At 43.6% G+C, this 27,525-nt stretch overlaps 1 protein-coding gene across 1 annotated transcript in view; it reads left to right on the top strand.

Annotated features, from left to right (window-relative positions):
- Nucleotides 1-20,786, top strand: part of ZNF831 (zinc finger protein 831) — a gene marked incomplete at its 3' end in the record, with an annotated part of 96,901 nt that extends 76,115 nt beyond the window's left edge. Inside the window, exons 5-6 of the mRNA XM_082644731.1 lie at nucleotides 19,044-19,210; nucleotides 19,941-20,786. Of these exons, the coding sequence (XP_082500857.1) occupies nucleotides 19,044-19,210; nucleotides 19,941-20,786 (1,013 nt within the window). The remainder of the gene's footprint in view (nucleotides 1-19,043; nucleotides 19,211-19,940) is intronic.
- Between the last annotated feature and the right edge of the window lie 6,739 nt (nucleotides 20,787-27,525).

Genomic DNA, 27,525 nt, shown 5'->3' with positions numbered 1-27,525 from the left:
TCATACAGTGACTCATTTATTTTGTAGCTGGAAATTTGAACCTCTTAATCTCCCTCACCTATTTCTTCCTCTCCTCACCCCTGTCTGTTCTCTGTACCCATGACTCTGTTTCTGTTTGGTTATGTTTGTTTGATGTTTTGGTTTTTAGATTCCACATATAAGTAAATCATACAGTATTTGTCTTTATCTGTCTGACTTATTTCACTAAGCACAACACCCTCTAGGTCCATCCATATTGTTGCAAATGGCAAGACTTCATTCTTTTTTATGGCTGAGTAATATTCCATTGCATGTATATACCACATCTTTATCCTTTTGTCTATTGATGGGCACTTTATCCATTCACCTATTGATGCTTCTATATCTTGGTTATTGTATGAGTTGAAATTCTTAATCATTTTGAATAAAGACCCCACATTTTCATGTTCACTCGGCCCTGCAAATTAGGTAGTTTGTCCTGACTGCCCAATACCCTGGGTAGTGTCAGAGAAAGTGGTTTGAAATGGGAGAACCGAAAAAAAAAAAAAAAAAAAAATATATATATATATATATATATATATGTTTACTTCAAGACCCATCAGTGAAGGAAAAATGCTCTCATGATACATCTCAGAAGAAGAGCTGCATCGTGTGCCCAAGATCTAAAGAGTAAGGGAGAAAGTGTGGACTTCCAGGAGGTTTTTAGGTGCCTCTTGTCTCTGACAGCATCTCCAACTTTTCTTGTTTTTGATGCCCTTGACGGTTGGGAGGAGTCCCGCTCAGTTGTTGTGGAGAATGTCCCTCCACTGGGGTTTGTCTAATGGTTTTCTCAAGGTTAGACTAGGGGGATGGGTCTGAGGAGCAAGACCCCAGATGTGCAGTGCCCTTCTCATAACATCCTATCAAGGATAAACCATCAACATGGCTTATCACTGCTGATGTTGACCTTGATCCCCTGGCTGAGGTCTCTCAGGTTCTCCATTGTCAAGTGATCCCACACCTCCTCCCACCATCAGACATTTTACCCACAGGAACTCTGCTTCTCTCCACCGGCGGTGTCCAGGACTGCCTCTGCGTCCCTGTTCTACCCCTGGCCTCCTTTGGTTGCAAACTCTGCCCTGAAGACTCTCCCCACTCGCCCAATCTCGTCTCCTGTGATGCAGGAGGTAATTATTATCTCTAGGACAAAGAACCCAGAGCCGCTACTGGTGACCAAGTTCATCGTCGTCTCTACCCGAACCAAAATATTATTGGAAAAGTAAATTACTTTTATTTTCCTTGAAAATATTTGATAGGCAGTGCATGAGAATCCTTGCTGAGAAAATAGACCCAGAACCTATCATCAGAGGAGAGATGTTACCTATATAAAGAAAAGAAAGAACCACCGGGTACATTTCCACACTGAAACCTATTTCGAATTTTATTATTTACCCTGTACTCTTTCATCGATTCCCATCTCCTCTCCTTGAATTTATGAGCAGGTGGGCATAGCCTCCTTGCCCTCAGAGGACCTTCGTGATAATGGAGCACGCATCCGATTCTCTGCCAGGGAGGGCAAGGTAGCAGGGGAGGGCGATTTCAGTGGGAAAAAGTGGATCACCTAGAGTCCTCATCTGCGGGGGAGAAATGTTTCTGAGCTAAACAGACTAGTAATTTTTTTAAAATAGACTTTTCAAAGGCTGATTTTGCATAGTGAGGTTAAAAATGTCTTGAACTGACAGGAAGTGTGTGGGATTTTTCACAGCCTGACCGTCCATCAGTCCTTTCCCTTCTGTCTGTGTTGTGGCCTCCTGGGTCTGTCTGAAGTCGTTCTAAATTCATTCCTCCATCTGGGCCTGAGAGCCCTCCAAACTCAAGGTACTGTCATGACGTGCCTGGACCTTCTCTGCTTCCATCGGATTTTTCACAGCCTGACCGTCCATCAGTCCTTTCCCTTCTGTCTGTGTTGTGGCCTCCTGGGTCTGTCTGAAGTCGTTCTAAATTCATTCCTCCATCTGGGCCTGAGAGCCCTCCAAACTCAAGGTACTGTCATGACGTGCCTGGACCTTTTCTGCTTCCATCGGACAGAAAAGCAAGTGTGTGTGTTTGCCCCGCTGGCAGACTGGCCGCTTGGACCCGACCTGCCATGCGTCCATTCGTTTTCTTCTCTCCCCTCTGCCAGGTGAAGCGGCGGAGATGGACACACAGTGTCTTCCTGGGTGGCTTGGTTTGTCCCTTCAGGGAACCCTGTCTTGTGGGCTGAGTCCTCTCCTTCGGATGGGTACCATTTTCTTACGAGCCCTGTGCCCTCAGGTGAATGGCAGAGTCAACCCTTTCCCTTCTGTGAAGCACACACCATGGACAAGTTTCACTATAAAAGCCAAAGTCTGCACTCTTTTCCCCTCCTAGCTTAAATGGGGAAGCAAAGGGGTTTTCTTCTTTTTCTCTCCCCTGCCCCTGCTTAAACATTCTAGTGGGAGGGGACTTCCCTGGTGGTCCAGTGGTTAGGACTCCGTGTTTCCACTGCAGGGGGCCCAGGTTCGATCCCTGGTCGGGGAACTAAGATCCCACAAACCGTGCAGTGCAATCCCAAACCAAACCAAACCAAAACAAAAACGACTGTAGCGGTAGAAGTTATGAGCCTAACGAAACTCTCATCTAGCAAATGTGTCCAGACCTGCAGTTATTGGAATGCGGCCGTTGGGCTCTGACCTCAAGAAAGCGTTACCACGTGGCGCCTCTGTTGAATGTGAATATCTCCACCGTGCCATTTCTGCCGCTCCGTGCTTCCCCTCTTGTGTTTATTAGAGACTCGCCCAGCTTTCTCACGCAGAAAAACCCTTGGTAACAGTGAGCTCTCCATGGTGCCCTCTCCTGGTGGGGCTGGCTTAGGGGACGATCATAGATAGCCTGGGGTCCTTGGATCTACAGGGATGGGAGAAACAACTCTGAGATTGTAGAGACTGGGAATTTCTGAAGGTTGTTGCTTTGTGGTGGTGTTAAACATTTCTTAACCGTAGTAGAAGGACCATAGAATGCTGCTCCCCTCTTGTCTTTTGCTGGTGGGCTCGTCTCTGCACGGTTTTTGGAAACCCCATAAGTCATTTCGTCACCAAGGGCTGTTGGGGCCAAGTCCCCACTCAAAACCTTTGCGAGGCATCTCCTCACAGAGGCGACTTTATTGATAATAATGGCTCGTCCTGAGTCAATCCGTCCCTGGCTTGACAGCGGCGTGCAATGCCTGGAGCCTGCGGGGAGGCGGTGGCTGCCCGGGCAGATGCTTCTGAGCCCAGCCAGCTCCCCTTCCCCACACCTCACGCCAGGGGCCAGAGTTAGCAGGTGCAAATGCAGGCACCCAGTTAAAGCCGAATCTCACGCGAACAGTAAATACGTACATGTATATACACGCGCATATATACGTATATAATATATACGCATATATATATATGTTAGCACAGTATGCCCCCAAACATGGCAATAAGACACATTATGCTAAAAATGATTCATTGTTGACCTGACATTCAGATTTAACTGGGCATCCACGTTTCATCCGGCCGCCTTTCCCTAAGGCCCTCAGACCCCGCTCCGGCCCAGACCATCCTGGGGGGACTCCATGTGCTTGAAAATGGACCTGAATGTTCTTTCATGGCTGATTTCACGTCTGCATTATCCGGCCAGCCTGGGGGTGCGCTGTCATCTCTTCCCTGCCTGCGTGGCGTGGGGCTTTTCTTGCAGCAGGGTTGACTCCTGGGCTGTCAGTTGTTCCAGCTCTTAACCGGTTGCCTCTTAAGAGGGGTGGGAGGCTGGTCCGGTCACCTGGGCACCCAGGCCCCCCAGTTTCGCCTGTCATCGGTCTATTTTGATCTCTCTCTCTCTCTCCCCACTTCCCTTTGTGTCTCCCTCTGCCCGTCTTTGCTTTCTGGGTTGCTTCCCTTGGATAAGGCATTTCCTTCTGTGACCTGAGGCCGCTCAGTCAGACACCCAGACCCCAAGCGAGGTCGGTGAGGGAGGCGTGCATCCTCCAAGTCCTGTCACTCCACCAGTGATGAAAGGCCACCTTCACTTTTTCTTTGCCAAGCCAAACCCTGGAAAGAAAGGGGTTAATTTTCTCTTCTCTTTGAAATATGTGCGGGGGACAGCAACAAAGCTGCCCCATTCTGGCTCAGAAAACACACACAGAAGCTGTGATCAGGGGTGACCTTCTAGGCAGGGCACATTTCTGCACTAAAGCCTATTTAAAATTTTATCATCTCCCTCTTGCTATTTCACCTCCTCTCACCCTCCCCCCTTGTAGAGGCTCGGTAGGGATTTCTTTCCCTCAGAGAACTTTCATCATCATGAAGTATGCTTGGCAGACACTCACAGTGAATATACAGGATTGGAGGGTATTCTGCAAGGGAAATGGGCAGGCTTGTCTTCCTCTGAGAAATACTTGAGATAAGATAGACTAATTATTTCTCAAAGTGTTGAAGGTTGCTTTCGCATAGAGACGTTGAAAACTCCTTGAAAGGGCAGAAAGCTTCTGTGAGCATCTTTATGACTTCCCTCCCTGGCAGGCTGCCGTCATCCTGTCTCTCTGGGTACCAGCATCCTCTGGGGTTCAAGCCCATTTCCCATCTTTCTCATGCTCTCCCCACAGTGACTTTTCTTCTTTGTAGGTTTTCATGAGGGTCTGACTGAGAAAGCCTCCCAGAACCCCTCTTCGGTGCCTCTAGCGCTCATTCTTTGGTAGATGTTCATACTATTCTCTCATTAGTTTTCTCTCAGCTTTCACAGAAACAGTGTAAACTACTTTATTTCAAAACCATTATGTTAGTTTACTCCATGATAATGTAAGCCGTGTGTGTATTCTTTTTCTGATTTGAGTTTCGTAATAACGTATTTTTAAACAGAAGTCAAGAAGATTTCCTGAATAATTTTTCAATGACAACTGCTGACGTTTCCGGGTTTTGGGGTTTTTTTCCCCTTCTTTAACTTCCTTTTATTGGACCTTAGTTTTACATTCGTAATTGAGTCATCCTTTCTTTCTCCAGGCATTTTAAACAGACCCTGGGACTTCTATGAGGAGAAAATGTTGGAGTGGGGGGTTGTCTTATCAAAACCAGCTGTCTTTGATTCAAGAAAATAACCAGGGGTTATGACCTGTGTGGTCAGGTGCAGTGGTGCCCCCAGCCTGACCCTGCCCGGGACCACCCCCAGTGAGGATTCCAGAAACTGCTTGAAGGCAGGAGTTCGTAAGACTGTCTTCTCTCCCTGGAGCAAGATTTGCATTTTTTTTAAATTTTTTTCTTTTTTTTAGTATTTATTTATTTTTGGCTGCGTCGGGTCTTAGTTGTGGCAGGCAGGCTTCTCTCCAGTTGTGGCATGCGGGCTCAGTAGCCCCCGCGCGGCATGTGGGATCTTAGTTCCCAGACCAGGGATTGAACCAGCGTCCCCTGCATTGGAAGGCAGATTTTTAACCACTGGACCACCAGGGAAGTCCCAAAATTTGCATATTTTAAATTCTGTTTTTCCCACAACCTCCTTCGCCTCTGTATATCATTTGTGCAGAATTGTATATCTACCTCAAGTCTCATCTTCCACTCCATTCCCTACTCCTTCCCCAGGTGGAATTTTCTGGATGCATGACATTATTTATACTCTTTCCCGGACAAGAGTTAAGGGGTATCTCCCACTTTCTGTCAGATCTGGGTCTTCCTTCCTAAAGTGGTTTTGACTTGCAAAACAGACTCCCTTTATGGGTGATGGAGTAGAAATCTTCAAGGAAAGATGTAAAGATTTCTTAAATGCCTCAAAGCGTTGACTTTCTCAACGGTCCTAATGTGTCAATCACTGTGCTTAAAAAAAAAAAAAAAATCTAGAAATCAAATTTCTTAATGAGTTTGGTAGGGTTAACATTTATTTCTGGGGCGGTATTCTTTCTTTTTTAGCCTCTCTTTTTCCTTAATGTTGTGTTGGGAGTCCTACCTGTATTTCCCGGAAAGCTTTTGGTTGTGTAACTGAGCTTTTACATTTCCAGTGTGTTTTAAGCAGACTGATTAAATGTAGGGGGAGATAACGGGTGTGACCCTGAGTCTAGGAGAGTTTCTGAAGTTAAAAAAAAAAAAAAGTCCTGAATTCAAGTTTCCCATCATAAAAGGTAGAATTTCTAAAGCTGGTGGGAGGACAAAAGAGTGACTTCATAGGATTCTGAAAGAATTGGGTCCATCTCTTCCTGCTATTACTCTTTTCCCCTTTGTTACATGCACTTCCGAGTCAAGCCTCTTTATCTCAGGGCAGAGTCAACCCTTGGTATTTTATTTCCTACTTCGGCTGAAAGAACTCATGACTGTCCCCCTTTATTTTCTGCCAGCATCCATAGAAACCACATAGAGGCTTTGGCTCAAAACACACTCATTGAGTCGCATTGCTACGGAATTGCAGTCGCAGGAGTACTCTTTCTTTTGAGGTGGAAATCTTGAGAAAAGCTGAAGCCAAGTTGAAAGTCCTTCAGTTATGGCAGAGTCCACCCAGTATAGTTTCTTTCATTATTAAGAAAAAATCAGGCTGAAAGCATACATTCTTGAGTAAATTTTGGTCTGAAAAGTTTTCAAAGAGTCTTTTGAGCTGCTTTTATTCTTTTCCCTTTCTCCCAGTCCCCTTTGCTTCTCAATAGTATTTAAGAAATGCTGTCAAATTCTGTGCGCGTACAGGATTTCACATTATTGAAATATTTTACCCTGGCTCCTTCACTAATGTCGTTTAGGAGAAATATCTCAGTGGGAGAAAGTTTTCAGCTTTCCAAACACTTGCCTTTCCTCAGAAAAGATAGAACTGTAGTGGCAGGTGCTCTGAAGAAAGAAAAGAAATGCCCAAGCACCATGTGAGATGGAGTACCTAAACATGTTACAAAACCAGAAAAGTGTTCTCTCATTCTGTTTCCTGGTTTTCTTGTCTAATTAAGTTTTACTGCAGTTTAGGTTTGAGGGAAGAGCTAGCTTCTCCCCTGAACATTTATCTTTTCACAGAGACTGAACTTAGAATGTTTTCTTTCCTAAGGTGATTGGATAACCAAAATGGAGGAGGCCAACGCCAATATTTTCTTTCTTGTCTTTGTTTCTAGTTGGAAATTAGTCAATTTTCCCCCCTTATCAGGATTAGTGAAGGAGAAAAGGGAAGCTCTTTCTTCCCAGCTGTTACCATTGAAATGGATCAATTTCTTCTTTTTAAGGATGCAAATCTTGAGAACAAATGAGCTCTCTCAAATATCTCAATCATATTTCGAGAAATGGACCATCTTTTACAAACTCATTTAATAATGAGAAACATTGAAAACCATAATTCAAAGGGTAGATACTCTTGATTTCGATCTGGGCATTATAGACCCCAAATGGTATTTTCAGTAATTGTATTTTTTCCCTTTCACCTCATACCCAGAGTGGCTCTCTAAATTTTAGGTACATGCTTATGGTCTGGGAACAAACTTCAGGATTGATTTTAAACATGGCTTTTCCACTCAACATCTTTCAGGGGGAAAAAAAAATCTCTGAGAGGGAAATCTTAAACTGATTGCCTTTCATCAAAGAAGAGAAGTAAGTACCACTAAGAGTAGTTTCTGAAATAAAACATATGATTGCTTAGAAAATTGCATTAGGAGAAAGAAATACTCTGGCATGTAGTGAGATTTCGATAACTGTGTTTTTCAGTCCCTCTGGTGGGTCCTTCAGCTATGTTCTCTCTGAAGAACCCAGTTGAGGTTTCATACTATTCCTCTCCAGAAAGTGGGCATAGAGGGAACCCACCTCAACAAAATAAAGGTCACACATGACAAACCCACAGCAAGCATCATACTCAATGGCGAAAAGCTGAAAGCAGTTCCTCTAAGATCAGGAACAAGACGAGGATGTCCACTCTTGCCACTTTTATTCAACATAGTTTTGGAAGTTTTCGCCACGGCAATCAGAGGAGAAAAAAAATAAAAGGAATCCAAATTGGAAAAGAAGTAAAACTGTCACTGTTTGCAGATGACATGATACTGTCCTGAAGATGCTACCAGAAAACTACTAGAGCTCATCAATGGATTCAGTAAAGTTGCAGGATACAAAAGTAATTCACAGAAACCTGCTGCATTTCTAGACACTAACAACAAAAGATCAGAAAGAAATGAAGGTAACAATCCCATTTACCATCTCATCAGAAAGAATAAAATACCTAGGAATAAACCTACCTAAGGAAGCAAAAAGAGCTGTACTCCGAACTCTATAAGACACTGAAGAAAGAAATTGAAGACAACACAAACAGATGGAAAGATAACACTGTGTTCTTGGATCGGAAGAAGCAATATTGTTAAAATGACTATACTACCCAAGGCAATCTGCAGATTCAGTCCAATCCTTGGATGGTTTTGTGAGGTGACATTTTCATGATTCCTCAGGCTGGTCATTTCCTCTCAAGCCAGATGAGGTGTCCTTGTGGTATGACTCATAACCCATCTCCTTTGTGGCATTTGCCACAATACCAATCCTTATATAATTATGTCCTAATTTTCTTCTCTTCACCTACGTGTGTACTACCTCAGCGAGGCAAAATTGAGTTTCTTAAATCATTAACAATAAACCCATATTTAATTCCAGGGTGAAGGAACCACTTCTATGCTTTCTCCTGGTCTCACATTTACTTTCTTTCTCACCGGAATCTCTTCTTTTGAATTTTCTGTCCATACCTAAGCTTTTAAGGGACTGAAATATTTTAACTGGATTTTTTTTCCGTTAACATAGTTTAGGAAAAATTCCTCTGAGGCAGACGTTATCAAAGCAGCTGTCTTTCATTGAAAAAATAGAAAGGTAGAGAGAACTTCTCTGACAGGTACTTCCTGAGATAAAAGGTTTACCTAATCCTGTTGAAAAGGTAGAATAGTTCAATATTATGGGAGGATGGTGATGTAATTCTCTGAAATTAAGTAGCTGTGAATTGTTGTGTTTTTTTTTTTTTTTCACCCTTTCAACTTTTGTTAGTTGAGTGAACTGGGAGAGGTGGGACTGGGGAGGTTTACTTCATGTCCCTCGTGCCCTGCTCTCTTTGTCACACATCATCTCCAGACGTTTTCCTGAGAGAATACAAAATGGCAGCCTGAACTCCAGGGTTCCCGCACCCACCAGTTCCCTCTCCGCCTCTGACTAGAGCTAATGACTCCGTACCATTATTTTTCCTGTCAGATTTAATGGGGAGATATTCTTTTCCTAAAGCCATTAGTTAAGTAATATTGCTTACAGAATTGCTGAAACAGGGATAACACCTCCTTCTCAGGGTGTAAATCTTAAGAAATGATGAGGCAATTGCCTAAACACATCAATTATATTCCAAAGCCTGAACTTTTTTTCTGCTACAATTTTCATTTAGAGTTAAGAAAGTTTGAAAGTAATGATCCCTTAAAGTAGGTTCTCTTGATTTAATTTTGGCACTAAATAATTCAAATAATATTAGCTGGGTTCTTCTTTTTTCTTTTTTTTTTTTTTTTTTTTTGTTCTTCATTTCATTTTCTCTCTTCCCCACAATTTGTCCTCTCTTTATTTTAAGGCATTCTCTTATTGTCTGAGGATGATTCAAGTTTCAACTTATCAAAAGATTTTAAGCATACTTTCCCACTAAATATATTTTTTTAGAGAAAACGGTAAGTGAAGTGTTCTCAAACTGATTGCCTTTCATCAAAGAAAGAGAAGAGAAATTTAAATTGTAGAGAAAAGTGGTTTCTGGAAAAAAGAGATTGGAAAATAATTACTCGGAAGAGGCAAAATTTCACACAAAAAAATGAGGCTAGAACAGAAATACTTCAGATTTGGTTAGAGATGGGAAAATAGATTTTTCTTTTCCTTTTGAGTCTCTCAACCTTTTCTCTGCCTGAGAAACTGAACTCTAGGTATGAGGGGGTGAGGGTCCATCTCCCTCTGTCAGATGTGTGTTCTGATTGAAATGACTTGCCTTGCACACTCTGGGGCTTTTTCTTCATGACTTTCAGTCTGAATTTTAGAGCCAGTGTCATTATTTGCCTCTGATTTTTCTTTCAGACGAATAAAGCAATCCCATACTTGTTGCAACAAAAAAAGCAACATTGACATATGCAAGGAAAGCTTGACAATCCCCAGCCTCATGGCCCCCCGAGGTTGCCAAGGTTGGGCTGATGTGCCATCACGTACATGATGGACACTTCATTTTGTTGTTTACACAGGTAGATCGTACCATGGTCATAGTACATAGTCATCGACAACTCTTTTTTCTTAATATATCTTGTATATAACTCTAGGCATATATTACAGATGGATAGATAGATCATTTTAATAATGGCACAAAATCCCACAGTAGAGCTGTACCATATTTATTTATTCAACTCTTCCTGTATTGATGGATGTTCCTGTTGGTTTTCCTACCACAGCTATTGCTGCAGTAAATATTCTTGCTCCATTTCGCAAAGAGCAGTTGCTGGATCAATGCGTGTTTTATAATTATAAATTTCATTTTATAAGATACTACTAAATTACTTTTCGAAAACCGGGTTACTCTCCCGTAAATATCTTTTTAACAGTCGTTTTGAAAAGAAACTCTGCTTCTGCAAAGGACCAGAGCCTGCGTGGAGACGAAAGCCTTGCCTTCAACGTGGGCGCCCTTGAACCTCTTCATGGACAAAGGGTCTCACGCTGGCCTCTCCTGGCAGCACTCAGGCCACGGATGTGTTGGCTAGCACGGCGCTGTTGTTGGAAAATTAACGCGTTATCAGTGTTTGAAAGGGAATCATGGAACTCAGATTTCTGGTTTCTCTTCGAAAATGGATAGTTCTGGCGAACTGGATGCTTGGTCCTCGGTGGTCTTGGTGGGTGGGAGCTGAGGGGCAGCCTTGCCCTTGGAGGCTGGACCTGTCCTCCCTCTCCATCCACAGCCCTCACCCCAGGCAGAAGCCCTTGTTTCTGTTATTGGTCTGGCCCTGTAGCTTTTGAGTTTGTGATTCTTGGTTTCAACCAGGGTTTCCCAGCCGTGGCCCTATTGACCTTCGCAGCTGGGTCCATCCAGGGTGGGCTGTGGGTCCATCCAGGGTGGGCCGTGGGTCCATCCTGTGTACCACACGTCCAGGAAAGTCCCCGGACATCACCTCCGGCTGAAAACCACTGGCTCAAACAGACCCACAAATCCCATTTTCTTCGGTAGATGTTGAGATCAACTTTTCCAAGAGTGTTCCTGAGCCACTTTCATTATTTCTCTCTATCCTGTAGGCCTCTGTCTCGCTTTCTGAAGGAATATTGTTGAATTCTGTACACAACCAAGCTTTAAAGTCACGGAAATATTTCAAACCAGCCCCATTCACCGAATTGGGAGAAAATATCTGAGAGGAGAAAGTGATCAAAACACTTTCCTTTCATCTCCGGAACAGAAGTGTAGACACGGCCGTGATTCCAGGTGGTTTCTCAAGTAAAAGCTTTACCTAATTACACACACATAAAAGGTACAGTTTCTAAATACTGGATGAAGAGGCTTGAATAAGTCCCTGGAAGAAAGGGAGACATTGCCTTTGTTCCCTTGGGTTTTCTGCAATGGTTTCTTTTTGTGATTTAGGGCCTCAGGCAAGCACCCTTCTCCCCTTCTGTTCTCACAAGAGTTCTCCTCAGAATGTTCCTGAGCATCAGGAAGAATCAGGAAGGCTGGGGAGGGGTCTCTCCAGGGCTTTTCTCCCCCTTTGCCTTCTCTCTCCTTCTCTGACAGGAGCAAATGACTTTCCTACATCTTTTCTCATTAGAATTAATAGAGAAGTATTAATTCTTTCCCTAAAGCTATTAGTTAAGTCACAGAGCTCCGGAATTGCTGAAACAGAGTAATTTCTCCTTCCTTCCAAGGTGTAAATCTCGAGGCAAGAGGAGAAGCTTTTGTGAGTGTATCAATTAGGTCCCCAGGAAGGGACCCTCGTAGACAATTTTCATTTAACCATAGGAAACTTTTAAAATAACGATACATAGACTAGATGGGCTACTGCGTTCTGTCTTGGCATTTAACGTTTCAAATGGCATTTCTTTGATCATCTCGTTTCCTGACGTGATTTCATCATCCTATTTTCACTCTGTATTTTAAAGTCACTCTCTTGTTGTCTGGACAGGATACAATTTTTAACTTAAAGCAAGATTTTAAACACCACTTTGCACTAAACATAGTCTAGGTGAAGAATTTCTGTGCGGGAAGAGTTCTTGTCCTGATTGCCTTTCATCAAAGGAATAGAAAAGAGATGAGAACCACGAAGGAAAGTGGTTTCTGAAATAAAAGATTCATTTGTGATTACTTAGAGGCGAACTTTCCGAAGACTGCATTAGGGTAGCACAGAAATATCCGATGCTGTTCTCGATAAATATATTTTCCTGGCTCCCTCTCAAGTCGCTCTCTGCCTGTGGGACTCAAGTGGGTGGCCGCTCCCCACCTCCTACAGTCCACCCACTTCTGATCGTTTTCTGATTGGAATGACTGTCCCCAGCCCTTGCCTGAGAAGGATAAAGCTTCTTCCCTCCATCATTTTCAGCCGTATTTTTTTTCTTCTTCAGAGGCCTTATAAACAAAAATTGTAATAGGATTGCAGAAACAAATGAATTTACTTGCAAAAAATTTTAGTCCGATATCTGGTGTGCCATAGAGCCTTAAAAAATATTGGTTGAATAATTACTCAAATGAATGATTCAGACTCGGTAGAGAGAAAACAAGCCCCAAACAGGTGGCCTGTGGGAACAGTTTTACAGTATGCATGGTTTTACTCATTTCCATGGATACAGGTGGGGTCAGGGCCCCATTGTACCATCTCATTGCACCCTCTGCTTTTCCCTTCCTAGCATTTGCTACATATGTTCGGTGATTTTTTTTTTTCCAATTGGACTTTTCTTATTTTTTTCATATTCTTTTCCATTATGGTTTATTATAGGATATTGAATATAGTTCCCCATGTGATACAGTAGGACCTTGTTGTTTATCCATCCTATATATAATAGTTTGCATCTGCTAAACCCCAGCCTCCCAGTCCATCCCTCCTCCAACCCTCCCTTCCCTTTGGCAACCACAAGTCTGTCCTCTGTGTCTGTGTGTCTGTTTCTGTTTTGTAGACAAGTTCATTTGTCATATTTTAGATTCCACATATAAGTGATATATGATGTTTGTCTTTGTCTGACTTACTTCACTTAGTATGATAGTCTCTAGGTCCATCCATATTGCTGCAAAAGTCATTATTTCATTCTTTTTCATGGCTGAGTAGTATTCCATTGTGCATGTGTACCGCGTCTTCTTTATCCACTCGTCTGTTGATGGACATTTAGGTTGTTTCCATGCCTTGGCTATTGTGAATAGTGCTGCTATGAACATAGGGGTGCACGTATCTTTCTGAATTAGAATTTTGTCTGGATATATGTCCAGGAGTGGGATTGCTGGGTCACATGGTAGCTCTATTTTTAGTTTTCTGAGGAACCTCCATATTGTTCTCCATAGTGGCTGCACCAATTTACGTTCCCACTAACAGTGTAGGAGGGTTCCCTTTTCTCCCTCTCTAGCATTTGTTATTTGTAAGTGATTTTTTTTTTTTTTGGTATAATTGTTTGCTGGCTGAATTTCTCCCCCCATTAGACTGTCATTTCTGTGAGGGTATCTGCCTCTGTCACTGAATAAATTGCCTGTGTTCAGCACAGTTCCTGGCACAGAGCATTGACTGTGCTCAGTGCTCAATAAATATTTAGGCTCAATCATATGGGCTCATAAAGGGACTCAAAAAATATGGACTCAAAGGGGCTCAACTAGTATTTGGAATATGAGCAAATAACTGCCCACATAGTGATTCCTCTTAGAGTTCTGCCCCGCTTTCCTTAAGTAATTGCAAATTTTAATTGCTAGCACATTTTGCATCCTTCAATGACAGGGGTGCTTGTAAACAATTTCATCTCAGATAAATTAGTAGTCTGGGAGATTACCCCTGGGATTGTGTTGATGCTTATAGCTTACTTAATGAGGCCAACGTGATAGACTCATTTTTACCCCTTCCTTATAATTCAGTGTCTTTGGACTCCAAATTCATGGAGGTTTGGGGTATATTGGGGCAACTAATGAAAAGGCATCAAATTACTTACATTTTCAGATGATATTTGAGTAATATGTCTATTAGCATTTTAACAAGGCCTTGCAATGAGACAGCCTGCAGGAGGCTTGACATTAAAGATGTCACCAGTTAAGCTGTAAGTTTCGTCGTGTTGTTTCTTCACTCCATTTTCCTTCTAATTATTTTACAGTTTCCTGTCGCCTTTTCAAGATGGCTAAATTTAAATTTGCTACGATACTAAGCAGTCTCTTCCTCTCTCCACGTGGTTTGGCAATTATTTCTGAGGGAAATTATTAAAAACGCAGCCTTTAATCGGGGTGGGGGGCAGAACAGCACACAGAGCTGTGACGAGAGAGGGGTTCTATAGTAAGATTCTGGTAATAGCGTGAGAGCGGTCGAATTCGCAAAGATTGCGGTAGGACGGTGGAATCCATAATTTCTGAAGATGTACAAAGTGATTCACAGAGTGATGCCGAAACGTAAAGAGGATGCCATTCTGTGCTTTAACACTTGACTGGAGCCCTACTGACTTTTTGCAAAGGGCCATTCATCTACTAGCAAGGATGCTTTCCTTCTTCAAGAGTCGCAATTCGTTTAACACACTTCTGTGACATTATTTGGGCATTTTTCACAGTGATTAAAGATAACGCACTTTTCTCTGTAGACTGTTAGGTCACAAGCAAATTAAATCAATGTATTTTCTTCCCTTGCTTTCTCGGATGAGTCAGAAGTTATTGGTCAAAGGCGTGCATGGCCTTTTCGTTGAGCTTAAAAACCCAAACGACCTGCTGAGGAGATGCTTGGCCAATCTGATTATTTTCTCTGTACTAATTGGTTTTACTTCTTCTTTGAATTGAATGAATTGCCTGGTGGTTTTGTCACTGTGGGAGCACAGCTTAATCCACTTAGAGCGAGGCGCTTGGGCTTGGTAAACTCTGGGGCTCTAGAAACGTTTTTCATCATTGTGGTCTTTGGGTGATTTTTCATAGGTGAGAATACAAATGGATCTCAAATCCGTACATTTTCTCCATTTCTATTTCCACTGCCCTAGCCAAGTCATCTCACCTGGCCCCCTAGACTACTTTGGGAACCTTGTAACTGGTTTTCCCATCCTATTCCCCTCTTTCCTTCTTCAGTCTCCATATAGTAGCCAAGTGCCTCTTTAGAAGATGTAGACCTCTTGCTGGAAACACTGGTTTCTTCACAATGAATGAAGAATAAAATCTAAACCCCTTCCCAGGGCTGCCTGCACCCTACAAGATCTGAGCCCTTAGTGGCTCCCTCAGCTTCATTTTGCCCCTTGCTCCCCACTATCTTTCCACCACGGCCTTCCACTGATTCCTTAATCCTCCCAGCTCCATCCCACTGCAGGGCCCCTGCCTCTGTTCCTCCTTTGTCTGGAATGGCCTTTGAGGGCTGGTTCTTTCTTATCCTGAAGGTCTCATTTCAGGTGTCACCTTCTCAGAGATGCCTTCCTCAACTAGGCAAGCCAGTTACTCTCTGTAATCTGCCCTTCAGGGACTGTTACTCTCTATAATATTCCCTGTTTATCATCACTTCTGTTATTACTCTACCCTCTCCTGTTTATTGCATCTTTGTCATAGCCTCCTGTGCATCGTTCCTCTCTGGGGTTCCCCCCTGTTTATTTCCTTCGTGACCCCTGTCACAACCTCAATTATCTCACTTGTCTCTGTTTCTCTTCCCCGTTGGAACAGAGGCTCCTGAGGGCCAGGGCACCTTGGTCTTGTCCTCCAGTTCCTCAGGGTTGAACATGGTACCTGCCTCCCTGAAGGAGCCCAGGACATGTCTGTTGAGTGGAGGAATGAAATACCAAAGACCCCTGTGCTGCATCTTTAGGTGATCTCAGTAACGTGGTGCTCAAGTGAAGATTGTTTGTATTAAAGGAAAAATCATTGCTTCCTTTCCCAAATTGTCGCAACGTTGATGGATTTTTAAAGTTGATTTGCTCAAGATTAGTGTGCTCGATCATCTAGTGACCTACCCCTGGGGGTGTAAGAAGTAGGTCTGTTCTTTTGGGTTCAAGGTGGAGGACATACACTTCCTACACTTTCCTCCCAGACATTAATGAAGGAATGTGTTTGGAATGTCCTGGCCCAAGGGGACAAGATGACCGGAGAAGAAATGGCGCCACAGTTGTAGGGGCTGGAATGCAGAGGCTAAGTGGTCACTGATTAGCAGACCCAAGTGAACTTAATCCTTGTTTAACGGTGGTCAAGCCCTAGACATTCAGAAATCCATGGTACCAGGTGGGGCTGAAAACAGGAGCGTTGGTTGAAAGAATCAGCAGCATTCATCCCCCCCCCCCCAGATCTGCACCCCACCCCTGCTTCTCAGAGCCTGGTCACGTCCCTCACTCTCGCCCCCAAATAATACTCGGGGCTTAGTCTCTGGAGACTCTACAAAATGCTGGGGAGCAAGGGGGCTGTACTGAAAACAGAGGGTTTAACCAAAGGTTGGCACCGCACATTGAGGCCCCTGCTCTCAATCCCAATTCTGACTGCAGAATGCTGGCACCTGCCTTACACTTTCCAGGCAGGAGATCAGAGAACTCCTTGGGCAGAAGCCGACCAGCCTGTGTGGAAGACCTAACGGGGATTACTTCAGGTCTTCCCACATCAACAGGGCAACCAGATAACCCTGCAGAGAGGTCCACGATTGACACTTTATGTTTGTAAAGTGTTTCTAACCAGTTTTTCAGTGCCTATTTCCTAAACATGAGCAGGTAATTAAGATTGCCGGGTATCTCAGGGAAGCCTTCAGTAGGAAAGAGAGAGATAAAAACATACAGAAACAAAGGAACTTGGAAGAAAGAGAGACAATATAGGAAGAGGCAAACTTCAGCAATAACAATGACAACAGATCATTATTAACCTTGCCTGAGACAGAAGGGAAGATGTTGGAGCCATGAAATAGTAACAGGATGCTATAAAGAAGGAATAATGATAATTAATAATAATAATGAGTGGGCTCTTGGAAATTAAAAACATGATAGCAGACACGGACACCTCTGAGTTGAAATAGAAAGTTGAAAGAGTTCTCCCAAATGAAAAAGACAAAGAATTAGAAAATAGGAGAGAAAAGATAAGAAAAATAGAGGATGAGATCAAGATGTCCAATAACCTACGAAGAGCAGTTCTAGGAAAAGAGAAAAGACAAAACACAAGGAAAAAAATATATCAAAGAAATAACATATTTTTCTAAAATGGAAAGACGTGGTTCAGGTTGAAAGGGCCCACTGAGTGTCCAGACAATGAATGGAAATAGACCCAGGACCATGGTAACACTGGCATAAAAAAGAGTTTAGGAGTTTCCAGAGAGAGAGAAACCAAAAGGTTTCCTCCAAAGGATCGGGAACCATAAATCATGTTGGCTCCAGACTTCTCAACAACTAGAGCTCAGTGGAGCCACATCTTCAATTCTGAAGGAAAATGAATTTTAATTCAGACAGCTATACCCAGACAAGTAGCCAATTAAAGTCTAAACAATTTTATTTCACCCTTTCTCATGAAGCTGCTGGAAGTTTTGCATTAAGAAAGAATGCAAAGAGAGTAAACCCAGGAAAAAGAAGCGTGGGTGTCCAGGAACCAAGGAGGTGCAGAAAATTGCCAGGATGAGGGTGACACAGGGGCTCAGCCCCCATCGGGCCAAGGGAGCAGTGGTCCACGGGGAGCAGGTCAGAAAGCTTTGAGAGAGAGATTTCCAAGGAAATGAAATGGAACCTAATAAATGAAATAAAAGACCACTGGGAAGGAGGTGGGAGGATGATTTTTAGGAATAAGTCCATACAAAAAAGTAAGCAAAAGAAAAAGACAAAATAATGATAAACTCCAGGGAAAACAGTGCTGGCAAGAAAGTCATTGTAATCACAGCACACTACCTGGCTTGGTGGTGAAGAGCGTATTCCTGAACATAGTGGTGTAAACGTTGGATATCCTAAACAAAATTATGACATAATAGTCGTATGACTGTAGAGAGGACAGACGGGAGGGGGGTGTGCCCAGGTGTGCAGGTGATAAGGATTGTGGGGGGAGCTCGTCCTAAACCCTCCTCTGCCCTCATGACGTCATAGGCTATCCTCCAAACCGGAAACAGGGAATCCAGAAGGGGTGCTACACGCTTGTTCTTAGGAGAGAAGGAGATAAATACAAAAGGAATCCAAAGTGGGAAAAGATGAGTGGGTGGGCAGGTGTGGCTGTTTCTCTTAATACGCAGAAATACTTGACTTTTAAAAACTCTGTGCTTGTGTAGCGTTAATCAAGCTAAAAGCAGATGTAAAAGTGGGTTGAATGCTTTTCTCTGGTGGCACAGCTCTTCTAGAATGTTTTTCTGATCCCATCATGAGAGGAGATCAGAAACTCTGTGGTCCTTCTGACTTGTATCCCAGGCCAATAATGACAAAATGGAGGAGAGAGTAATGATGAAGGACGCGGGAAGGGCACCTCTTCCCCTGAAAGGGAGATGCTGTTTGGGGGATGCTGTCAAGGCCATATCTTTGTCACCCCTCTCCCCCCACACATCACAAACACCACCACAGAACAACAGCAACACAAAAACCAACCTCCCTCCTGCTGTCAGCGCTCTGATGGAGACTAAGGCATCCTACATGATAGGAAAATTTCTACTCTCGACCCTCAGTTGAATGGCCAGAGAATTCAAACCGATCCAAAATTAACCAATGTGGCCAGGAAGATGACTTTGATGAAAAAAAGATTCACATGAAATATCTTTTAAAATATCTGTAATCAAGGGATTTTTCTGCCTTGGGAATTGGTTTTGCCATTTCTTTCCTTATCAGCAGTGGAGACGTTTTGTTTGACCATGTGAACTGTTTCACGGTAAATCCATTTCCCAGATACACCGTGTGAGATGAGGTTATCAGTTCGGGGCTGGTCCTGAAGACACAGATCAACTCCTAGGAAATGACTGTTGGCTGACTTTATAACTTCAGGTGTATATCCGTGTGCCTCCTCTCCCCCCATTTTAGGTCTAAATCTGTCAGGGGAGCCACCTTGTGCTGCCCCAGAATCATCTCTTTGTGTTGGGGACGGAGAGAAGGAGGAGAAGAAGGAGGGCAACAGACACAGCTCGGGAAGCTCCTGTCCTCACCCAAGTTCAAGAGCGGTCAGGGAAACAGACAGATCAACCTCGAAGGTGGGAACTGTGGTTCTGAGCGGTCTACCTCTCTCTTTTCTAGATTTATGCCTCTTTTTTCTTGTTAGTGCCCAGTGTGGCAAAACTCCCTCGGGCCACCTAGAGGTTTCTTGGCACAGAAACCCCGTGAGGCAAACAGATGCCTCCAAACATGGCGCTCAATCAGCTGGTGACTTGGGCTGTGAACTTGGGATGATCTCACAGTTGATTAAAAAATCCCAAGTCCCTTATTATTTCATACCTGAATAGAGACGCCTATCACCTGCGGAGGTCACTGCAATGCGGAATCAACGCCAGGCAGACTGGGGGGCCTTGGGTTGAGAAACATGAAAATGCTAGTCCAGACCCCGCACCTTGAAAAACCGCTAAAATCTGGAAAAACTCACATGCACGGCAGTAGCACACCCGCTGCAGGAGCAGCGATGATTTTAAACCGGATGCTCAGAACTGGTTGGATAATTGAGCGGCCGGGCTTTCACAAGGCCAGATACAAATACAGAGCTGCCTCAGTAGCTGATTGTGTGTCAACACGGACCTTTACTGGAGTTAATGCCTCAATTCGTTATTAATGAAAACGGGTGAGAACATTATATTGAAGTTCAGGCTCTGTAAAGAATCATTAAGACCTCCAGACCTTGTTCCCATTGAGGACCATGTTTCTGACCACAAGTTTTTTTGTACCAATTAACCTTTTTTCCCTCCATTTATTTTCCTTTGCACATTGCTGCAGGAGATTTCTCCATCTGCCGGTGAGCATGGGGATCGTCGTCCTCAGAATACAGCTGTGAGGTCAGGATTATCTCTGCCATCCGACTCCTTGGTGGCAGTGGCTAATGACAGCCTTCCAGCCCGTGGCAAAGGTCTGGACGTGGGATTGCCTGAGACTCACGTGCCGCCCCCCCAGGAGCAAGTCTCAACAGACCCCACACCACGCATTTTCTCAGATGCTCAAGAGCCTTCTTCCTTTGAGTCCAAAGGAACCTCTCTCTGCCATGACCTTGCTACCTCTGTAGCTGCCTTTTGTCCTTCTCTGGGGGAAAGAGCAGGTCACACAACCCTGGGAATTCACAGTGTGGAACCACAAGACCACAGCCAGGGTGCAAGGGAGACTCTGACACAAAGCTCCCCCCACAGAAAAACGATAGCAGAGGGCGTGTCCCCATCCCTCTTGCCAGGGAAACCTTCATCTGGGCAGAGACTTTCAGGTTCCGTTCCACTGGGGTCCACTGGAAAAACTCATCTTGAAATACCAGCTTCAGGACCAGGTTCAGCTAGTTCACACCAAGAGGAAGGGAAACACAAGACATTTTTCCCTTCCGGGGGGCAATATGGGTGTGGAGAAGTGCGGGTCCCCTGCCCTCCTGTGGGAAATGACAGTGGGAAATGTCAAGGATCTGGACTCATCGCTCTAAAGGATGGTGTGGTTCCGTCTAGCCCAGGGCAGCCCACGGAGATCCCTGCAGCCCCTTCGAAAGCCCTCAGGAAGAGGAGTTTGGAAGGCATGAGAAAGCAAACTCGTGTGGAGTTCAGCGACACCAGCAGCGATGATGAGGATCGGTTGGTGATAGAGATCTGAAGCTTCCAGAGGAAGACGCGTCCACGGTCAAAGACGGATGATGCTTCCCAGTAAATGCCATCAAGCGGGCAGGAGAACTGAACTCTATTCATGAAGCCCCACAGAGAGGAAAGCCATTTGGGGGTCTTTCTATGATCTCCCCAGCCAACTCTGAAACCCAAACTCAGCTTCACCCTTCCCAAGAGGCCCTGCTCACAAGGCACCAGGCTGGGCAAAGCTGGCAGTGAAGCAAGGTCTAAGAAGTCTTGACCTACACAATGACTGTGGCTTGACTCCCAGCTGGATCCTCTGCATTGGTCCTTCGCTGCCTCATCTGGGAAAATGGCATTGACCCAGAGAGCCACGATCGACTTGTTTCCAAACAAATGTGAACCCCCCAGAGTCAAGGGGACAGGTTTCCTCTGTTAGTGAGCTGGAGGTTGGCTTCAAAGGGAGTGAGCATACTTGGGAAAACTGGGGTAGCTTGCAAAAGAGATGGGGTGTGAATTGGGCATCGAGATACTTCTGTTTATTCTGGAGACAAAATCCAGATTCATTCAAAAGCTGAAGTTTGGTCCCAATAATTTGCCTCCTTAATGGAAGTTGTAAATATACTTCAAAATGCCCATGATCTGGTGAAATACTAAGTATCTTTCAGTGTTGCACAAATGGTCAATGCTTATGTATGATTCCGTGACACAAGCATGTACAGCTCTTGTGCCCGGTGCCTCTTCTGTGGAGACCTCTGAAACCCTTGGTTTTTCCAGCTCTTGCAAAAGGAACGTTGTGTTAAAAGTTAATAGAACAGTCTCTGTAATGAGTCATTTTTGAGGGGGGAAAAATTCACTTATTTTCCTCTGATTCTTTCTGTCATATTGTGCTCTGAGCAATTTCAATTAGAGGGTTACATTTTAGTAATCTCTGCAGCTTAAATTGATGCCTGCTCCTCGTGATAGGAGCCTTTTAGATTTCCTCCAGAAGCTTCAAGGATACAAAACTAATTGGAGTTTTGACGCTGTTTTACATCTCAGTAATTTTATTTTGGGGGCTTGGTGTTACTTTGCTGTCAAATTAAATCAGCCTCTGTATTGTGCAAGTCAGAACAGCACAGAGAAAATTCGCCAGTGTTCCAAGCCCGTGCGCCCCTGTGCAGAAGAAAATGGGTGATCTGCGTCAGACAACGCAGTGAGCAAAGCTTCCGATTTACTGCACTCTTCTCCTCCTCCTTAAATGGGAGAGGAAAAACTTGAAGAGATTTACACTGCTGCATTCCAATAAAATTTTATACTTGCTTTTGGTATGGTTTTGTACAATTTGAAATTTATAGCTGAGCTCTTTTGGCTTCACTTTGATGTAAGGATGTTCATATGACATCTTGTAGTTCAAAGGCGGGGCAGCAATGCAGAACATCTCCCACGAACCAAGATGCTTTAATACATCCTTACCTGTGACGAAGGATGGTCCGATTTCATGTATCTTCAAGTGAATTTTCCAATTTTAGGGTAACTCTAGAAACTTCAAGGTGGGACCAGCTGCCCCGGGTGACTTAGCATATGTCTGTGGTCATTTCAGATGCACTCGTACATAGCCAAGTGATTTCAAGCCCAGCCAAGAAAAACATAAGGGTGGTAAAAGGATGCTAAGCATTCACTTCGTGTACTTTCTAAACCAGACAAAAGTGATGTAATTATCTACCCGTTGGATTGTCCGTGCCACTATAATGAGAGAGAGAGGTCTAGGAAAATGGTCTGAATCCTGGAGGGAGAGAAAGCGACCTTGTCCTGAGCTGGCTGGGGAATCTTGGTGAAGACTCATGCCCTCTCAGTACCTGTTTCTCCGACTGGGAAGAAGAGAGTAAGACAAGATGTGCTGAATGCAACTTCAGGCCCCGATCCTCATGCAAGTGGTTCGGAGGTGGTCCCCATGGGAAAGGGTCCTGCACTCCAGGAGTCTGGGAGGGTGCTGTGGGGAACTAAAGCCAATTATTGTTTTGACGAATGTGAGCTCAGGGAAGCTCCTTCTAATTTTTTTTTCTCCAGAGCTCTAGATTTGGGGGTGCAATCAACCCATTTCTAAATGGTGGCTCATAATGCAAACATTAGAAGCAAAAACAGAACACTACGGTGTGAGTGGAAGACAACATGTCTGTGGGCTGGATTGGCTACTTTGTGTTGGGAGGTACTGGTCATCCAGATGCTTCTCTCCTGGACGGCTGCTGAGCTGTTGGCTGGACCACTGGACTGAGGTCAGTAAGTCACTGCTCCCAGTAGCACTGACCTCAGGATAGTCAGGTTAGGTGGAAACTTGATCCTTCTACGAGCCACGGATGCTGGCTGCCACATCCCAACCTCCATCAAACATGGCGGGACATTGATTCCATCTTGAACTCCCCGTGTCTCTCATACAAGAGTGAGCAGGTTACCAAAATTTCCTGTCTCAGCTGGTCATTTAGCTAGTTTGGTGGCAGTGTTTTACAAGTGTATCTTACTTTATATCAACATGAATTTGTGAAAAGCTGTATTTCAGTGGGTTTAAAAAAATTTTTTAATGTATTTTGAATGACCCAAGGGGACTTGGCTATTGAAAATCATCCCAAGGTAAATATTTTTTTTGATGAAAAACTCTTTTATAAAGCAACAAACAATCTCTGATTTTATAAATCTTAACTTTCCTAGGGTTTTTCTTAAAGTGGAATGCAACTATACGGATACATTTTAAAGATAATATCGGCGATCTAGAACCCAGTTTGGGTTATTGAAAATACAACTTCAGTAATATGGATTGATCATTGCTGCAGTGACTCTACAAGTGTGTGCTGTGTAACGGTTCAGGGAAAACAAATTTATTTTAGAACAGGGCAAACTAGAGTTTAAAGGTCAGGGATTCCCCTTTCTCCCCAGTACTGCTAATTTCATTGTACCTTCAGGTAAGGGTCTTAACACATGGTGTCTCAGCTTCTCCCACAGAAAATAACTCCTGGGATGCTGGCACCGACTAAGATAAAGGGCACCTTGAATTCCTTCCTTTTCTCTCAGAGCAAGGTATACAAATGCCACTAACCATGATGCTCAAGATACTGCCAAGTTTCTTTCTCCAGCTGTACCTACACCTGGCCAGATCTCACTTGTTGAAGATGCATAGAGAAAAGAGCTTTCACGTTCCCCCTTGGCAACCTATACTGTTAAGTGGCTCTTAATGTCATGTGCTTTTTGATGGACAACCTGAATCCTCCTTGTTGTAAAGCATGATGGAGACAATTCATGCCTCCTGTTGCATATGACCGTTGAGATTCTGGACGAAGCTAATATCCTTTACTTCACAATCCAGAAGAACCTATGGTTCATTTGTCAAGAGATAAAACAAGACAGGGGATTGGTGCTTCTAGATTTGAATCAAAACCCTGTCAATAGCATGATGGGTACCTGAGGGCAAGTTAAACTTCCCTTTCCTAAAATCCCTCCTCTAAAGCTCAGATGGGAAGAGTGGCCTTGTAAAAACGCATCGTGGCCACAGTTCTTGGCATGACAGGTGAACAATTTGCAGCCTCACGCCAAAACATATTTCCTTGCATTTACATTCATTACTTAGAATGATCACATTATTCATTTTTCCCCCAGCATAGAAATTTGCATTTTGCACAAAATTTGCCTGGTGTAGCAGATTTTTATAGTTATGGAAACTCATCGTTATTGGGATGTACCACTGCTCAAATCCCCAGACATAATTCAATATGGTGAGGAGAAAATGGTCTGCCTGGCCCTATGGTGATCATATTTCTACAACCACAGCAAACAGGGCTTGTGTATTTCTTCTCACTTCAGTTGTGATTCCCATAATTCTTGTGAGGGAGACTCTTTGGCTTTTGAAACACTACATTTCTCAATATATAAAGCACAATTTTTTGCCCTTCTCTTTCAGATACTCATTAAACATAGGTGTCAGGACCCAAAAAATCCAGTGCTAGATTTGTACCTTGTACAATGCTTTTCACTCATGCTTTGTACTTATGTGGGGATACATATAATTCAATCTGAAGTATAGAACATTGAGCATTTTACTTCACCACTGGAAGAAAAGAAGCCAGGGAAAATAGCCTCAGTCAGTTGAAGCCCTAGAGGATGACTCAATACCTTATATATGCAGTCAACGCTTCAGAACTTACTACTCTATTGATTGTTCAGAATCAAGAAGCTATTGGCTTTTTGGTTGTTTGTTTAAATGTATTTCCTTCTTTATATGGTTAAATTATTTTGTTTTGATAAAAATAAAACTGAAAATGAAAATGCCTTGTGTGATTTGTTCACATTTTAACCAAAACTACCACAAAAAATATCCTATATAAATTGGATGTCTGATTATTCCTAAATAGTTGACCAAGCGTCCTGGCCGCCATATTGGTATCCCATTCCACTCAACGAAAAAATTAGGTAATGGCAAATTATCACATTTTCTTGTGCTGTTTTCTTTTCCTATGTGTCTCTTCTGTCTTTGTCTGCCATATTTTATGGTTCATAACTTAGAAATGTGTTTTTAAATTCCTAAATGTAGCTAAAATTTGAAGCCACATGAGGGCACTATCCACAGTGCAATAATCCCAAAGTTTTCCCCTTAGAATTGATGTTGCTTAGATAATTAACATTATTCATTAACAGAGAAAAAAAATCTGTAATTCAAAACAGTGCCTCCTTATGAAGATAAATCATGTACTCTTGGCAAGAATAAGTCGACTTATTTTACATACCAACACAATATTCTTCTACGTCTATACCTCCTGAAGCCACGTGAAGTCAATGAAGACACCATGCATTGGGAGAAAAAGTGGGAATGGAAACATGGGAGGAACAGATACACCAACTGATGGATCTTCATAGCTTTTTTGCTAACTTATCAAACTCTAATAGTGATAAATTAATCCATTATTTCCAAATTTCCATCATTTGAGAACCATCTTACCGCTTTTTGCCATATGTGTCCACATGTGGGTACATTATTTACTTAATACTTTTATTTAAATCATCTGTCTTAAAGAAGCTATTCTTTTCCTAAGTAATAATATCTGTGAAATCTCAGCCTTAATTTGGTAGTTGTGTGTATCTTCTGATACGCATTAAAATAAAAGTATTAAGATTGGTCATCCATGTACCAGTTAAATATCATCTTTGTACTACCCGACACACGCCCCACACTCGGGGGAAGCATGGAGCTAATCTAAAAGGTACATGTGTTGTTAGTTCTTGAGTTACTCCAGTTGTTTGTTTGTTTGTTTTTTTGTGGTATGCGGGCCTCTCACTGTTGTGGCCTCTCCCGTTGCGGAGCACAGGCTCCGGACGCGCAGGCTCCATACGCGCAGGCTCCGTAGGCGCCGGCCCCGGACGCGCAGGCTCCGTACGCGCAGGCTCAGCGGCCATGGCTCACGGGCCCAGCTGCTCCGCCGCATGTGGGGTCTTCCCGGACCAGGGCACGAACCCGTGTCCCCCTGCATCGGCAGGCGGACTCTCAACCACTGCGCCACCAGGGAAGACCAAGTTACTCCAGTTTTTGTTAAGCTCAGCTCTCTCTCCAGTCCAGCAGAACTGGTGGCGGCCGGTTTATCAGGTAAGTGTCTTCAGTCAAACTTTACAGCTGATTAATTAGCATTCCAAGTCAAAGGATTCTCACTTCTTTTAGTCTCAAAGGAACAATCATATAATGTCAATATATATTTTTTCTTCTTTGGTATTTTATTGGTTGGTTGGTTGGTTAATGATTATAGAATGATACACAGGAAAGCGTAGCTAGGGATTCATGCTGAGCGACCAGTACTCCCATCAGTTCTGATGAAACACCCGCTTCCATACTCTTGAACTGGAAGCAAATGGATTTGGCTGTACTAACAGCCACGGAGAACAATTCTCCAGTCTCTTGCTTGGGGACAGCCTGTTGATCTCTGGGCTGCAAACGCAGAAGGAATTGCTTGGTAACATCTAGGACATTTGTCTCCAGCTGTGACAGACGTCTGCTTTCAGCCTCCCTCAGCTTCTGCCGGGGGCAAACTCAACACCCTTTACAACTGAGCATCCAGGCGATTTCTACCCAGAAGTAGAGAAATTGTTTTCTGGATAAATGCAGGCGTGAACGGATTTCTATAGGGAATTGGCGGTTTTGTATGAGCAGCATCTGGGCACGGGACCCAGCCCTGTCTCTGGCCTCAGTGGCAATCTAGTTTGTCTTCGATGTGTATGTTGTGTGAAATAGAGTAGAATTCAGCAGAATTCAGCAGAAATTCAGACAGAGCCCCTTGACCCCATCGTAATGAAAGGCCAGATATCTAGGCTTGTGTTTGGTCTAAAGAACCCCACCTTATGCGCATGCGGGCACACGTGCGTTCGCACACACACAGACACGCAGGTAAGCCACACCCTACTCTGAAAGTCCTCTTCTTGTTAAAATAAAGAATTGGGTGGAGTGGGCCAATGAGGTAGGAAATGGCCACATAAACAGTCCCAGAGAGACTTCCTTGGAGGCGGGGCCCATGGTGTCTTCATCTCGGAATAGTGCCTGGCTCAGAGCAGGTATTAACGCACACTTGCTAAGTAAATGAATGGACATAGCTCACTAGGCAGGGAGAGGAAAGAAACATTCTAAGATGAGTAAGTTGACACACCCCTTTTCTGATGGAGACCTGCCTCCTTGTCAGAGATGAACAAAGACATCGAGACAAGTGCCTGTTCACCAACTTCAGAATTAAGCGATGATTTTCCATTACCTATTCCATCCCGTT

This window comes from Mesoplodon mirus, assembly GCF_964341445.2.
Source record: "Mesoplodon mirus genome assembly, chromosome: 15".
In the NCBI taxonomy this organism is placed as follows: domain Eukaryota; kingdom Metazoa; phylum Chordata; class Mammalia; order Artiodactyla; family Ziphiidae; genus Mesoplodon; species Mesoplodon mirus.
Note: the sequence above shows the minus strand (reverse complement) of the source record. Positions and strands in the feature narration are given on the sequence as shown.